General features: G+C 37.2%; 1 protein-coding gene across 3 annotated transcripts in view; it reads left to right on the top strand.

The window, feature by feature from the left end:
- Positions 1 to 14,958, top strand: part of SYNE1 (spectrin repeat containing nuclear envelope protein 1) — a 300,424-nt gene that overhangs the window by 155,392 nt on the left and 130,074 nt on the right. For all 3 annotated transcript variants that reach the window (XM_071806433.1, XM_071806432.1, XM_071806430.1), the window contains 13 exons: positions 665 to 847; positions 2,383 to 2,526; positions 2,859 to 3,014; positions 4,718 to 4,882; positions 5,860 to 6,032; positions 6,877 to 7,030; positions 7,158 to 7,301; positions 7,768 to 7,932; positions 9,252 to 9,569; positions 10,425 to 10,580; positions 11,230 to 11,400; positions 12,169 to 12,495; positions 13,819 to 13,971. In XM_071806433.1, coding sequence (XP_071662534.1) covers positions 665 to 847; positions 2,383 to 2,526; positions 2,859 to 3,014; positions 4,718 to 4,882; positions 5,860 to 6,032; positions 6,877 to 7,030; positions 7,158 to 7,301; positions 7,768 to 7,932; positions 9,252 to 9,569; positions 10,425 to 10,580; positions 11,230 to 11,400; positions 12,169 to 12,495; positions 13,819 to 13,971 — 2,409 coding nt within the window. The remainder of the gene's footprint in view (positions 1 to 664; positions 848 to 2,382; positions 2,527 to 2,858; positions 3,015 to 4,717; positions 4,883 to 5,859; positions 6,033 to 6,876; positions 7,031 to 7,157; positions 7,302 to 7,767; positions 7,933 to 9,251; positions 9,570 to 10,424; positions 10,581 to 11,229; positions 11,401 to 12,168; positions 12,496 to 13,818; positions 13,972 to 14,958) is intronic.

The raw sequence follows: 14,958 nt of genomic DNA, 5'->3' as shown, positions 1-14,958 counted from the left end.
TAATTACAAGTTATATGAACAGTATCCCAATGGATTGTTTCCTTACATTTCTGTGTAATTTTTGCATATACATATTTCAAAACCAGCATTGTACAAGATTTCTATGAAGAAAAATGTCTTAACCAGGGGAGGTAAATTAAGGATGCAGAGGGATAAATCCCACAGTTTAGATATTGCTCAGTGTCTGAACATCAGCCTCTACCCTTAGACGCTCAGGGGAAGCCCAGTGTGGCTGACGCCCATGAGCAAGGCTTCAAGCCTGCCCGTGCTTCAGAGAGGGCCCTGGTTCCTGCAGTCACCTGTGCCAGGATGCTGGTTGCCCAAAATGAAGCTCTCACCACTTTCTGTACCATGGAGATTTAAAGAAGTATAGTACCCAACTAAATGACCAGTAATTGTGTCACAAACTGCAGAACACACAGGTAATTCTAGAGGCTTAATATATATATTATTTAGATGCATGGCACTTCTGGATTAAGTAGCTGTTGTTCCTGAATTACAGAAATATGAATTATATTAAAATGGAATGCACCAGAAGATGAGTTAGCATATTAATGCACAGAAACAATAAACCCTTATCCCTGTTAAATTTTCTCGTAGCTTGCCTTTGACCTTTACTGCAACCTAAAGTTCACCAATCATCTTATTTGGTTACTATTTTTAGGAATTCTTATCAGAAAGTGAGAATGGGCAACAAAAACTAAACCTGCTAGCATCCAAAGGAGAACTGCTGTACTCTGTTTTACCAAAGGAAAAGGCTAAAGTTATCCGGGACAAATCTGCTACTGCTAAAGAAGATTGGAAAAATTTCATCACCATCCTCCACCAGAAGGAATCAGCATTGGAGGTATTGAACCAGCCACAGTGGGGAAAGATAGGTCTAAATTTCTTCTCTGTTTTTTTTTTTTTCAAACAGCACAGTTTAGATTTCATATATAGCTGCGTTTATGATGTGACAGAACTTAGAAATAGCTGTTTTCAAGAAGTCTTATTCTTCCATTTACTTTTTACTTTTTGTTTACTTATCTCCTTATGACGTGATTCCACTTTAAGTGGGGTGTTTCATGCAGAAGGCTGTTCTTCAGAGTGACTGAAAGTAGCAAAGACAGCAGTTGCTCAAATTCCTTAGCATGAGCCTCATCAAATGTACTGGATTACTAAAACACAGTTTCTTTTTTAAGGACTGTTTTAGCAGAGACTTCAGACACTGGTGCTGATTGAATAGTCACAGTACACTGCATAAATGACACTCTTATTGCAAACTGATTAAATGTAATGTTTTATTTGAGCAACTTTTTAAATAAACCTCAGTGCCTTTCTCTATTCTGAACTCATGATTCAACCAGAATCACAGAAGGTGAATATCTTAAGAAAAATAATCTCTTTTAAGGTCATAAGTTTTAAGTTCAAAAGGTCTTAGCTGAAATTCCTTGCATGACATAGGAGAATGAAAGTTTCTAGGCATTCCTATTTAATGCTGCTTACCTATCTGAGAAGAAAGTTTAAATACAGTTAATACATCATGTATTAGAGACTTTCAAAGAAAATTCTCAGGTAGAAGGGATTTACCTTTCTTAATCTTGGGGTTGCCACGAAAAGATGTCCTTAAAGGTTAATCTTTATAGGCAAGAATTTTTCAGTCTCATAGGTTTAGTCTTTCATTCTCATGTTTAAGTGATAAGGCTATAGCTAAAAAGAAAACTAAATCACTTTGGGGAAAAAAAAAAAAAAAAGTAATTCTGGCACAGGAACTATGCTGTCCAGGTTTCTATTCTATATGAGTTCTTTCAGATGCTCTTTTTTTTTAATCATGCAGAATAAGTCTACAAGAAAAGTAAGCAGGCGTTTTAGGTATGCCTGCCTATGACTTTATGCACAAGTTTTTATAACCAAATTTTACACTAGAAAAGAATATAATCAGAAATGATCCCCAGGATTGGGTTGAACTTAGTCACACATCACTTACGAATAGTGGCAGCCCATTTAAGGAGGAGTCAGTTTGAATGACTACAGTCAGATGTTAGGTAATTTGTATCCCAAATTAGCCTTCAGACTGTCTTAGCTGTGTGAGTTAGACTTAAATTGAGTCAAGGCTCATAAGATCTGTGAAGTTTTCAGTTTAAAGGAAATTTGCTTCAGCCTCAACAACTGTGTAGACATTGTTGCTTCTGTCTTGCCTCTTAAAGAGGTACTCTATCATACATTTTGTTTTCAGTGCCTGTTTGTGGGATGGAAAGGAGGAAAGCTGGTGTAATTTATTTTGAAAAGTTGTGTATTTGGCTGCTATTATACGTACTTTTTTTCTGTGCTTGATCTGTGTGTTGTGCATTACAGTTATGCCCGGTGCAGTGAGACTTGATAATATTCTGCATGTCTTCCCAGAACTTAAAGATCCAGATGAAGGACTTTGAAGCAACTGCTGGGCCCCTGCAGGAGTGGCTGACCACAACTGAGAAGATGGTACAAGGAAGTAGCAGTCGACTCCATGATCTTCCTTCCAAGAGGAGAGAACAGCAAAAGTTACAGGTGATTTCTTATAAGCCTTTTTAACACAGCCAGACTTTCCTATCCCATCTTCTTGATCTCATTGATTCCTTACAAAAACATGATCATTCCAGCATCCTGACCTCTAAATAAGATGAGAACTGATTTATTTCAAAGATTGCTGTTGGTGTTCCTGTCCCATCAGGTTTTGCATCTCCAAATTTCTTATGACGTGCTGCTTCATTGCCATAGCTGTATGGTGTGCCTTAGCATGCTTGCTGTATGTCGCTTTTGTTTTTCATGGGGCCTTCATGCTTCTCTTTCTCCTACATTCTTGCACCGACTCTTAATATTAATGTGCTTGTGCTTTACAGTCTGTCCTTGAGGAAATAAGCTGCCACGAGCATCAGCTCAACAGGCTAAAAGAGAAAGCTCAGCAGCTGTGGGAAGAGCAAGCTGTCAGCAAAAGCTTTATGCGCAGAGTGTCTCAGTTGTCTTCTCAATATCTTACTCTAAGCAATCTGACAAAGGTAATGCACCTTGTGTATGTGCTTTTAAGCAGTTCTTTCGATGTTGATGGGGAAAAAGACTGAAATGTGAAACACTGTGGTTGTCTTACTTGTCTGCTCTGAGCTATCTATCTTGTCTTTAACACTGGCTTTAAAAGTGAGAGGTTAGGACCTGGATAATTCAATGAACTGTCAACAAAATGGAATGGTGATTTTTATTTTTTTTTCCAAACGTGTTTTGATTAAAAGTAAATTCCACCTGATTATACAATATTTTTTTCCAGATTCAAAGCAAGGTGGGTTTGGTTTTGATTATTTCAAGCATCAAGGACATTTTAGTTATGTAATAAGAGGCACCTGAAAGTATTTTTCAAAACATAGGAGAGTTATTTTCTTAGAAATTACAGAATACAGAAGAGTTATTACTTCATTGAATCCTATAACAATTATTAGTTATTTGCATTGTAAATATCTTTATCTAAATCTGATAGATTGCCCTTCTAAAAAAATGACCTCTTAGGCTGCTTTTGAAAGTTCACTGAGAGGCATAGGCCAAACTCTAAAGCCTCAGACTGGGAACTGAGTGTTTAAACTAAATCAGTTTTGGGTAGTGGTGCTTTCAAAGACACCTCACCATTTAGCAGTCCTCCTGTTTCTGCTGTGCAAGCAGATAAGAAGGTCTTTGTATCAGGACTGGTTTTTTTGTTTCACAAAGTTCCAGTCATGAAGTAGGCTTGATACTGGATTAGGCTTACAGTTACTACAGTAATGAGAGTAATTAAGGATGTAAGTGTGTTATAGGGTAACAATTCAATTCAGAAAGTGTTTAGATTTGGCCAGTTACTAGTTTGATAATTTCTATATTTTCTGTGGAAATAAAAATTATGCGGTATATCTAGAGCTGTATGACTTGAAACTGATTGTATACATAGCCATAATAAATTTTAATGACTGCAACATAAGAAAAGGCAAGATGCATGAGTTACTAACATTGACTTATGGGGACAGAAATCATAGGAGATGTCAGGATGAGAACAAGGAGTCTGAGACAGACAGTACATATGATCCGGCCTGTGAGAGAAATCCTGAAATTCTTTGGATAACCATGAATGCCTGAGAAGGATCCCTCTCTGTAACTTCCTAAACCTGTTTCACTGGCTTGGCTTTAGTTCCCTGTCACTGTGTGAAATATGCTCTGCTCTGTATTCCTGTTCACTTTAGGCCTTTAAGCAATGTAACTTGAGGGGTTTTTTTTAATTGTTCATATTTTTTCAGAAGAATGGCTATAGCAGTGGGAGTCATTAATGAAAACATGTCTTTCTTTTCCATGTATCAATAATGTTGCTGCAGTGACGTAACTTCACGGGCTTAGATCTGTCTTGTACGTTGTCAGATTTCACAAGTTATCTTCAGCTGTGACACTGAAGTGGAATTTAGGTGTTATTTACCAGATGTTTAAGAAAAGGTGGAAGCCAGAAAACTCTTATCTACTTTGGATGAAAGGAGATAATTATGTGAAGCTTTACATTGAGAGAACAAGAAAGGGCATTTTTGAAATTTTCATTTGTATATTATGTTTGGACAACTCGTGTGTGTGTATTCAAAATTCATTCCATGTTCAAGTAAGTGTACTTCTAATTATCAATGTATGAAGAGAATTTCTGTGTATAGTAATAAGTAATCCTTTGAATAGTTGCTGGTGCTAATTGCTGTGTGAATTTCAGGAGAAAGTTTCCAGAATGGATAGGGTCGTAGCAGAGCATCAACAGTTCTCGCACAGTGTCAAGGACCTCCAGGACTGGGTGGCTGATGCAGTTCACATGCTGGATTCCTACTGTCATCCCACAGCAGACAAGAGTGTTCTGGACAGCCGGATGCTAAAGCTAGAGGTATGGAAGCAATAGGCACCAAAACCTGCTCTTTTTACATCTGTAAAAAGAATATAAAGATAGGATACTTTACATTATTTGTTGCATATTAGTGTGACGACTGGTGTCATTCAGACACTGATTTTCACCTTACCCCAAAACAACTATTTTATTGAGGAAAAAATTCATTATTAGAAGTTTTCTGTAAGAATGATATAGGGATCCTTATGACATGGAAAAAATGTATACATGCAAATTTTTAAAAAGCACAAAAGATATTGTGTGGCTGCTGAAGGTTAAATGAAAGTAGTAAGATATTCATGTGTACTAGTTTAATATATTATTTCCTAGATTTTACAGATGATATGAATGATTTGGAACAGCTTTTCCTATATATAAGAGATTGTAGTAAAATACTAAAATTATGCTTTACCATTTGTTCGTTGAGTCTTTCGGGTTCATGCTTGCAGGCTTTTCATGACTTTACATAGTGTTAGTGTTTGCAACTGCACAGCTCCAGGAGCTGAACTCTCTAAGCTGTTGATGCTAATAGTCTACTTAGTTCATATGTTGGCACCTTTTTGTTGCAGATAGATCCTAGAATTGATAACTTTATTTCAACCCTGTAGAAGAGCTTTGTCATTGTATCTTGTTTTCTCTATGAATGAATCCTCCTGTTTTCCATCTAAATGACCTTCCCTTTGAAATATCAGCTTTTCCACCCAACAGTACCTTCTCCGGTACACTGTAAGCGCCTTCACAAATTTCATTAGAATATCTCTCTCAATTAAGATTTTTTTTTTTTTGGTTATAATGGCCTAAACCTACCCTTTGAAAGTCACATTTTCCTTGTGAAGCCCAGCTGAGAACCCCCAGTATCCCTCTTCCAATGGACTGTAGAAGCTGCTAAATTCGATCAGCTCATTTTCAGTAAAGCCAGTTAGTATATTCATACCCAGTTAGTGATAAAAATGGAATAATATCTGCTGTCCTTTTAGGGACTGCTGGCAGTGAAACAAGAGAAAGAAATCCAAATGAAAATGGTTCTGACAAGAGGAGAATCTGTTCTGCAAAATACTTCTCTGGAGGGAGTACCAGTGATTGAACAGCAGTTGCAAACCCTGAAGGACAGCTGGGCTTCTCTTCTGTCTGCTTGTATCCAGTGCAAGAGGTAAAAAGCTTATGAGGTGCAGAATGATGCTTAGCAATAAAGCTAAGCTAATTCCGAGAGTGTTATTGTTATGGGAGTCAAATTCAAAGAAAATTGGTGCATGTGCCTAACATTGTAGGTCTAGAGGCCTTAAGTCACATGTTCACTTGAAGTAGAAAAAGGGGAGGAAACTGTGTGGGATCAAGCTTCACTTAGACTTCTTGTCAATATACTGTTAAAAGTGGATTCCGTGTTCATAATCTTGTTGTAAATTTTAGTTCAAGTTGCGCTTGATGCCTTGATTTGTTCTCAGAAATGAGAAGATCTTTTCACAGACATTAACAGTTGCTCTGTCAAGGTCCTGTCTGGTTTTCCACTTGCTAGCATTTCATGGAAGGTACTATATTTATAATGTGGTTCAAGTAGTGGAATAAAGAAATACAGGGGAAAAAATGCAGCCTTTTGTGGTGGAGCATCAATAATTGCAAATACTTCATTTTAGAGCTACAAAATTAATTAAACATTAGAGTGCAGCAACTTTTGAATCTATGCGAAGGGGCAGAAAATTACTCCATCTGGATCTCATACTTTCACTTGCATTTCATTTACTAAAGCTAGAACACATCAGTTAGAACTTACAGACCTCCTTAATATTCCAAGTTTGGAAAACTTGATTTCTCTTTATCAGCCAAACAGTGCTCCTGGTTAAAACCTGTAATGTTTTAACAGCTCTGTCTTAGACTGCTTAGCTTGTGCCATATCTTTCTTATATATAGCCTAAAATAACTGTATATTACTACATATCACTGCTTAAATAGCTTGAGAACACCCTCTATCACAACAAATATGTATTTTTAAATTACAGTCAACTGGAAGGAGCTCTTTCCAAATGGACAAGTTACCAGGATGATGTTCGTCAGTTTTCCAGCTGGATGGATAAAGTAGAAGCAAGCATGAATGCTTCTGAAAGGCAATATGCTGAACTGAGGGAAAAAACAGCTGCCCTCAGCAAAGCAAAGGTGTGTTCGCTTTACAACAAACAAGCAACAAGCCCATATCACCTTATAAGCAAGAAAAAAGGCTGAATAACTGCAAGATTAGTCTGTGATCTTGTTTTAATACTACCCATTCATTTCTGGTTTGCAGCTGCTCAGTGAAGAGGTGTTGAGTCACAGCAGCCTCTTGGAGACAATTGAAGTGAAAGGAAGTGGGATGGCTGAGCATTATGTCACTCAGCTTGAACTCCAGGACCTTCAGGAGCGGTATAAGTTCCTCAAAGACAGGACAAGGGTACAGTTTTTCTTGATAGCACTCCTCTTGTTTTGTTGGCAACAAGGAGAAAGAGAAAGTCGTTTCATTGATCATGTATTTTGCAGAAGAGTAAAAGTTTGGGGACAGCTCTAACTTAATGTAACAGAAAGTTATTAAGGTGATTTATCAGTCTGTCTTCCTGTACCACTAAGCTTCAGATCTTTTCAGAAAGGTTCTAAAAATCTGAATCTGAAAAAAAAAATAATCCTGTGATTAGTCTGAGGATTTCCATGGTAAAAGTCTCATTGACTTCAGTGCAGGTACAATTTTACACATTACTGTGTAATTGATCAAACCATCCTCAGAATCCAGGAACTCTTGAATTCTAGGAAAGCTCAGCACCAGATACAAACTTTTCATCTTGATGGAAGTCCGGGTTTTATGTTTTCTTGGTTCGATGATACACTAGGTATTTATACATGTATGTAAATCTTTTGACAAGCAGGAGGCAGTAACAAAAACTGAAGAACTGCTTAACTTACATCAAAAGTACCAAAGAAATCTGAAGGCCTTTGAACTGTGGCTGGAGAAGGAACAGGAAAAACTTGACTGCTTATCACATCTCGATGGTGATGCCCAGAAACAGGAGGCAACACTCCAAGACTTACAGGTAAATAATGTGTGACACCCTACTTGTAATCCTACTTGTAAAATAAGAGAATAATATTAAATACCAGAGAAAAATTACATCTTTTGTTTTGTCTGGAGAACAGCTTGGAATCACATTGTATATAAGTACTTTGCTGCTCAAAAGTGGCTCCATTGAAGGAAGTGGAAACATTGTCACTTATTTCCAGAAAGAGTTGTCAGGTCTTGAATGGTATCTTCAGGCATAGTAATGCTTTCTTGCAAGTGCTGAATTTGTTTTATATGTTGGCCTACCTTTTGTTTTTCCCGTGTTTCACAGAATATCAAAAGTATTCTTTTGAATGAGTTTCATCTCTTATTGTTTACTGTGCAGATGGATCTACTTTCAGGCAGTTCTAGTCATGTAGGCTCCCATGGTGAGATGGGAAAACAATTACTGAATCACTTAAGTGACAACAAAGGGCGAATGTGTTGTGCTTCAGTGATTTCTCAGTTATGATCTTAAGCTAACTTGAAATACGTTCGTACCTGTTGTTTAATTAGCAAAAGGTCAGTATTTGAGTTATGAAATATTTATTACTTTATTCAAGATACTGAGAAGGTCTTTGTATGACCAGAGACTCTGCATATGTTTGGTTATTATGATTTACTTTACCCAATCTGAATCCATTTTGAAAATCTGAATGTGTATATATATCTCAGATAAAACTAAGAAGACACACAACTGTATTTTGTTGAGACAACATCCTGGTTATGTTTTCTAATCAGATTGAATCTGTTTGTTCTTTCTAATCAAGTTCTAATAAGCATGGAAATGCCACACATGTCCAGAAGAGGGTATCAAGAATTATTTTGGAATGATGTCTTAACCATATGTAAAAATAAACAGATTTGTTTATTTTAAAAGACTGAAACAGATTAAGTTTAAAACAGATTCAGTTTTAGGATCAGTCTTACAGTCTACTTGCCACAGCTAGAAAGTTTTGTGTTTAAGGCTGTACTGATCAGTTTGCATCCATTCCATGCCAGGTCAGGCAGCTAATGTTTCAGAACTGATTATAAACTTAACAGGAGGGGAAAGAATCTAATGCATGCCTTGTCAATGATTTTCTCCAATTCACTTATCAATAATAATGATATTTGTTTTGCTTTGTAAGTAAGAATGCCATCATAAGTGTTCTTAGAGATAGGGTAATATGTGTTCAACCATAGATAACTTAAGGGAATATCTAGATAACATGACCCAACTGCTTTTGTCTCAAGTAGAACCAGAGCTTTGTTTGCCATGTGTGAAAGCAAATTGTTAATGTAGAGTATGTATCCATTACTCTGCCTTTACAGGAACTGCAGGTCCACTGTGCAGAAGGACAAGCGTTACTGAACGCTGCTGTTCATGCCCGAGAGGAGGTGATTCCCTGGGGCGTTCCCCAGATAGAAGACCGAGCCCTGGAATCCTTACGGCAGGATTGGCAAGTTTATCAGCACAGACTTTCTGAAGCAAGAAGCCGATTAAATGCCACTGTGAGCAGACTGAGATTGATGGAGAAAAAATTTCAGAAGGTTAATGACTGGCTAACAGGTCTGGAGGACAAAGTTGCTATCAGGAGTGGGAGGCAGTCTGGTAGAGCAACAAAGGAGATGCAACTTCAACAAATGAAGGTAAAGAATATAGTTAAGGCATTTTTCAAACAAAATACCATGTGAGGTTTCCACTAAGTTCCTGGTTGCACTGTGAAAATGACAGCAAGCATTGAAATTCATTCAGAGGTGGTCCCTAGAATAATGGATTCAAGAGAGTTTCATGCCTTCTGAGTCTGGGTTTCTCCCATTTTACTGGTAAAGGTATGGCTAGACCAATGTTGAAATCTCATAGGAAGGTCTGGAATTCATATACTCTGTGGTATGTGAAGGCATAACTGAGGACAAAGTGTGGTCCTGGAGTGGGAAAATGTGGTTACAAGAGTAAAATGTGTTAAGTCTGTGTTAAGTCTGCTGTGCTGATGTAATAATTCTCCTTTAGTCACTGCAAGGAGAAGGCATGGTTCTGAATAAACCCAGGAAGCAGATTTGGAGAGATTCGAGATTACACTGTACAATCACCTTTAAAACTCTGGGCAGATTCTATATGAAGTTCAGGTTGCATTTCTATTATTATTTGGAAAAAAAAATGAATCTACTCTAATGCAATGCAGTCCATATGGTATGCTAAAAAATCTGGTATATTCGTCATGTTAACCTTCATCAGATTCTGGTTTATTTTCATGTTGTAAATCCATATGTACAACCTTTTTGTTTGTTTGTTTGGTTTTGTGGGGTTTTTTTTGGTTTTTTGGGTTTTTTTTTTGGTCGTTGTTTGTTTGTTTGTTTGTTTTGGGCTTTTTTGTTGTGGTGGTGGTTTTTTGGTTTTGGTTTTGGTTTTTTGCTTTTTTTTTCCAATGTGTTTCTGGCTTAGTTAAAAATAAATCCCTGTTGTGTTTGAATCAGTCATATAAACTGGTAATGTCTTTGTCATAGAAGTGGCATGAAGAAATTACAATCTACAAAGATGATGTGGAGGAAGTTGGGGTACTGGCTCAGCAAATACTAGAGGAAAGTCTCACTGCAAGTAGAATGGGAAGCCAGGCTACACAGCTTACGTCTCGCTACCAAACTCTTCTTCTTCATGTCTTGGTAAATAATGAAAATTAATTCATCTCAACACCATAAATTGTCAGTTAAGAAGCAAGTATGAACAGACTTTCTTAATTAGTCTTTATCAGAGTTTATTCATTACTGTAGACTCAGTAATATAATATTCACATATATATCCATACATATATATATATACACACACGTAGATTTCATTGGACTAAGTGTATTACAGAACTATAATTGGGATAATGCCCTTTCAAAAATACTCAACATTGATCAGATGTCATGACCATCTTTTTTGACAGTTGCAGGAGATAAATTCAGAATTCAGTACGTTTGAATGCTGAGTGACCTCTAGAAAAAAATGTTCAGGTCATCAGTGAAACACATAGATATAGGGAAAATTTGATAAGGCACAGTCTTCAGGTCACCATAATCACAAGTCACAATTCAAATTTCAAAATATTTCAGTGTTTAGTATTAACTCAATTTTGACATTGGTGGTTGCTATATGTACAACCTGACAAGAACCCAGTGAAAATAATCCACTAGATATGAAAGAACTCATAATCTATGTGTTTAATCTTAATAAATCACATTTTATTAATAAATTATTAATTGCTTATAGCAATGATAAACATCTGAGCAGTTCTTGTTTCTTCCCCCTATTTTCCTGTTTTGTTTGAAGGAGCAAATAAAGTTTCTGGAAGAAGAAATACGCTGTATTGATGAGTCAGAATTGGCTTTTAGTGCTTACACAAACTGGTACGAAGCTACTAACAAGAACTTCAGAACTGTGATCACCAAGGTTGATGTGGTTGATAAAATAGCAATGGAGAAAAAAGTGCAGAAACTAGAGGTACAGCTTTCTTTAACGCAATTTTTGTTTCTGTTAACCAGAAAGAGGCTATGTTTTAACATGCATCTTAGCTGTCCAAAATTCTGACTTCACCTTGACAAGGAGTTCTCATGTCGTATACACATTAGATCACAGTTCAGTTGTTGTGGTTATGAATAGTCCTAGAAAATATAATCACATCCTTCCATACAGCATATTTGTATATACTTAGTGTTAGATTAAAACTTAAAATAAATTCCCCTAGCAAGGCATCCTGTTGTGTATATTTTATACCAGTATGCCTTGTGGCAAGAAGTGCTTCTTATTTCTCCTCATTGAAATAACTGAGTAGTAAAACTCGTGTTTCCTCTCTGAGTTGTAGATGGCTTTTTCATATGTCCTGCAGCTTAAACATAATATATTAATGGAAAACTTTCATTTATTCCAGAGTTTGGAATATGGATCCTTTCCTGATAGCCCTCAGTTTCTGTGTTTATCTTCAGAAGCCTAGTGTAGAACAGAAGCATTTGCTTTTTTGGTTTCTTTATAGTTTACCATACCTTAACTCCAGGCAGTTTTGTAGTGAAAATTCCATTCAGTTTCCCTAGGAATTTGTTCTGTGTCCTTAGCAAAAATTAAAAATCAAAAAAAGAACAAAAGAACCCCCATCCAACCAGCCAACCAACACCCAGCCTCTTACTGGTAATAGAACTATAATGAATTTAAAAAAAAAATTAGAAAAGTCAAGAGCTTGCATACATTTTCTGTTACCCAACCCCTCCTTCACAGCTGCTATTGAGTGATATGGACATAGGCCACAGTTTACTGAAATCTGCCCGTGAGAAGGGACAGCGAGCTATAAAGTACATGGAAGAAAATGAAGTTGACCAGTTAAGAAAAGAAATTGAAGATCATGTGGAACAGCTTGAAGAGCTGGCTGGCTCCATCAGGAAAGAACACATGACTTCAGAGAAGTGTCTTCAGCTGGCAAAGGAGTTCTCAGACAAGTTCAAGGCACAGACTCAGTGGCTCATGGAGTACCAAGCTATGCTACAGGCTCCAGCGGAGCCAAAGAGTGAACTCTATGAGAAGAAGGCCCAGTTGTCTAAATACAAGGTAAGAAAAGGTGATGTCATTGTGCGGTCATATTGATTTTGATAAGTGACACATCCTCTGATCTAGGTGCCTGTTCAAGGTTCCTCATATATGAGGAACCTTGAGGAACCTTGATGTATGAGATGTGTCTGCTCTGGATGTCCACATGAGCAGCAAAGTGAAAAGATGCATGATACCTGCACCTATGAACCAGAGTGAGGACCTGGATTTGAAATGTGAATGTCCTAATAAGGCTTCCACATCTAAAATTTTCCTGTTATGGAGAAAAACATATTTTATGAGTACACATATGAGTAATTCTGTTGATATCAACAGAGTTAACTGGTGTTTAAGAAAGGACAGATCAATTGGTCTTCACTGCAGATGTTGCGTCTGTTTACACTTAATCAGCTTTCTGGTAAAAGCTAAATGCCCTGACTCAACTGACATTCCATACAGTCATCTGCTATGGCCTCCTCTGCTTTTAGTTAGGATTTTAATGACATGGGTTTTTTCCCAGTCATAAAAATGAGTAGAAAAAAATGGCAACAAATCCCATTGCTTCTCCTGATGACGTTTTTTTGTAAAACAGTCCATCATTACAGATGATTTGTAAGATGTGTACTGGGTCTGCCTGGGATGGAGCTAACTCTCCTCATAGCAGCCCATATAGTGCTGTGCTTTGCATTTGTGGCTAAAACAGTGCTGCTGACAAAACAGTGTTTTGGGTCTTGCTGATCAGTACCCACACAGCATCAAGGCTTTCTCTCTAGGCTCACTACCCCCTGCCAGCTTCAATGCTCAGAGTAATATGTGATAGCTGTATGGTTGCTTTCTGCACATTTGGGGAGCTGGTATCTCACTGTCATTACATAGATGCTTCTGTGTGCCATGTCTGAGCCAGTGCCATAACATGACATAACAGATAGGATTGCATCTCACTCTTGAGAGTACAGTGTTATGCATTTGTCTGCCTACTGTCTCATTAAGGGGATGGATTTGCTGATGCTTTCCCACGTATTTGCAGAATTTGTTCCTCTGAGCAAGTTTTATCCCTGGCACTTGCCCCTTCACACATATTAACTCCCTTTCCTTCACCAGCTCCAGATTATCAGTTGTCCTACTAGCCACTTACAAAAAGGAGTACTTGATTTTAGATGCCTGCAAAGTAGTTGTTTTAGGGCATGGCTGAGAATCAGAGTTCTGTACTGGTAGCAATTCTCGTCTTATCTGGAAAGGATTATATATAACATGACAGAAGGCTGTTCTTCACCTCAAAGGGAAGTTCGTGAAATAAATCTCCAGTGTTCAATGTATATATTTTAATTCTTGCTTGCATTGTAGTCCATACAGCAGACTATTCTGTCCCATGAGCCTTCAGTAAAATCAGTGATTGAAAAGGGAGAAGCACTTTTTGATCTGGTAAATGATGTGACTCTAAAAAACAGTATTCAAGACCTTGAGAGTAGTTACCAGGAACTCTGCAGCACAACAAAGGTAAGAAGTTGAGAAGAAAACTAGGCTCTTTCAATTTGTTACATTTTTTTTTTCCCCTCTTTAAGAAGTTTACTGTTTCATACTGTAATGTCATGCACCATGTACACAGAACCAGTTAGATTTAATAACTTTTCCGTGTCTGTGAGGTGGGGGACAAGGCGATTCTTGAGTATGGAAAGAACTTCGACTTAAATAAATCTAAATAGATCTCACACAAACCCTGTTCAATCTAGTTTAACTGTTGAATGGAAGTCACTGGAAAAAATGAACTGCAAGGTGGATATAATTTAATTCAGCAAGGGCATTATTAATTAACATTGATTCATTAGTCCACATGTATTTAGTATTTTGAAAGATCTAATACTTCTAAATACAGCCTAAAGCATTATTATTCCTAAAGCTTTTAATAGGTAATACTCCTAACAAGGGTAAGCTCTGCAGACCATACTAGTACTTATGTTTGACCTAAGTACCTGTAATTACCAGTCCATCCACGGATAACAGATGATTTTATTTTTTTCACATCTGATTTTTTATTTACAGACATTCTTCTGATCTGTAACACAGAACTGATATCTGTTGCATTAGATGTAATGTTGATGACTTAAATGTAGAGAATTTTATGAAAAATCTTTCTTAAAAAGAATAAATACATTTTTAGCTCAGTGTGTATATTCTTAATTTGCCTGCTACAATCACAGGCAATATGTAGATGCAGAGGCTTTAAACAGCAGGGATCCAGCCATGACATTCGGTAGGACATGTGCAGTCTTTAAAAGAGCTTATAATAACTGTTTCCGAGTGAACTTGATGTCGAGTTGAGAGTGTTCCGTTTCTTAAAGTGAGGAGGTCCTCAGTGTTTCCCTCAGTCTTCAAAGTATGGTATTTCATCTGGACTGAAAATACTGCTCAGTACTGCAGCGTTCATTCGTACAAGTAATCCCTCTAGTGTCTACCTTAACAGTCCAGTCATGTGAGGGTACCTCA

This window comes from Patagioenas fasciata, chromosome 3 (assembly GCF_037038585.1).
Source record: "Patagioenas fasciata isolate bPatFas1 chromosome 3, bPatFas1.hap1, whole genome shotgun sequence".
Lineage (NCBI taxonomy): Eukaryota > Metazoa > Chordata > Aves > Columbiformes > Columbidae > Patagioenas > Patagioenas fasciata.
Note: the sequence above shows the minus strand (reverse complement) of the source record. Positions and strands in the feature narration are given on the sequence as shown.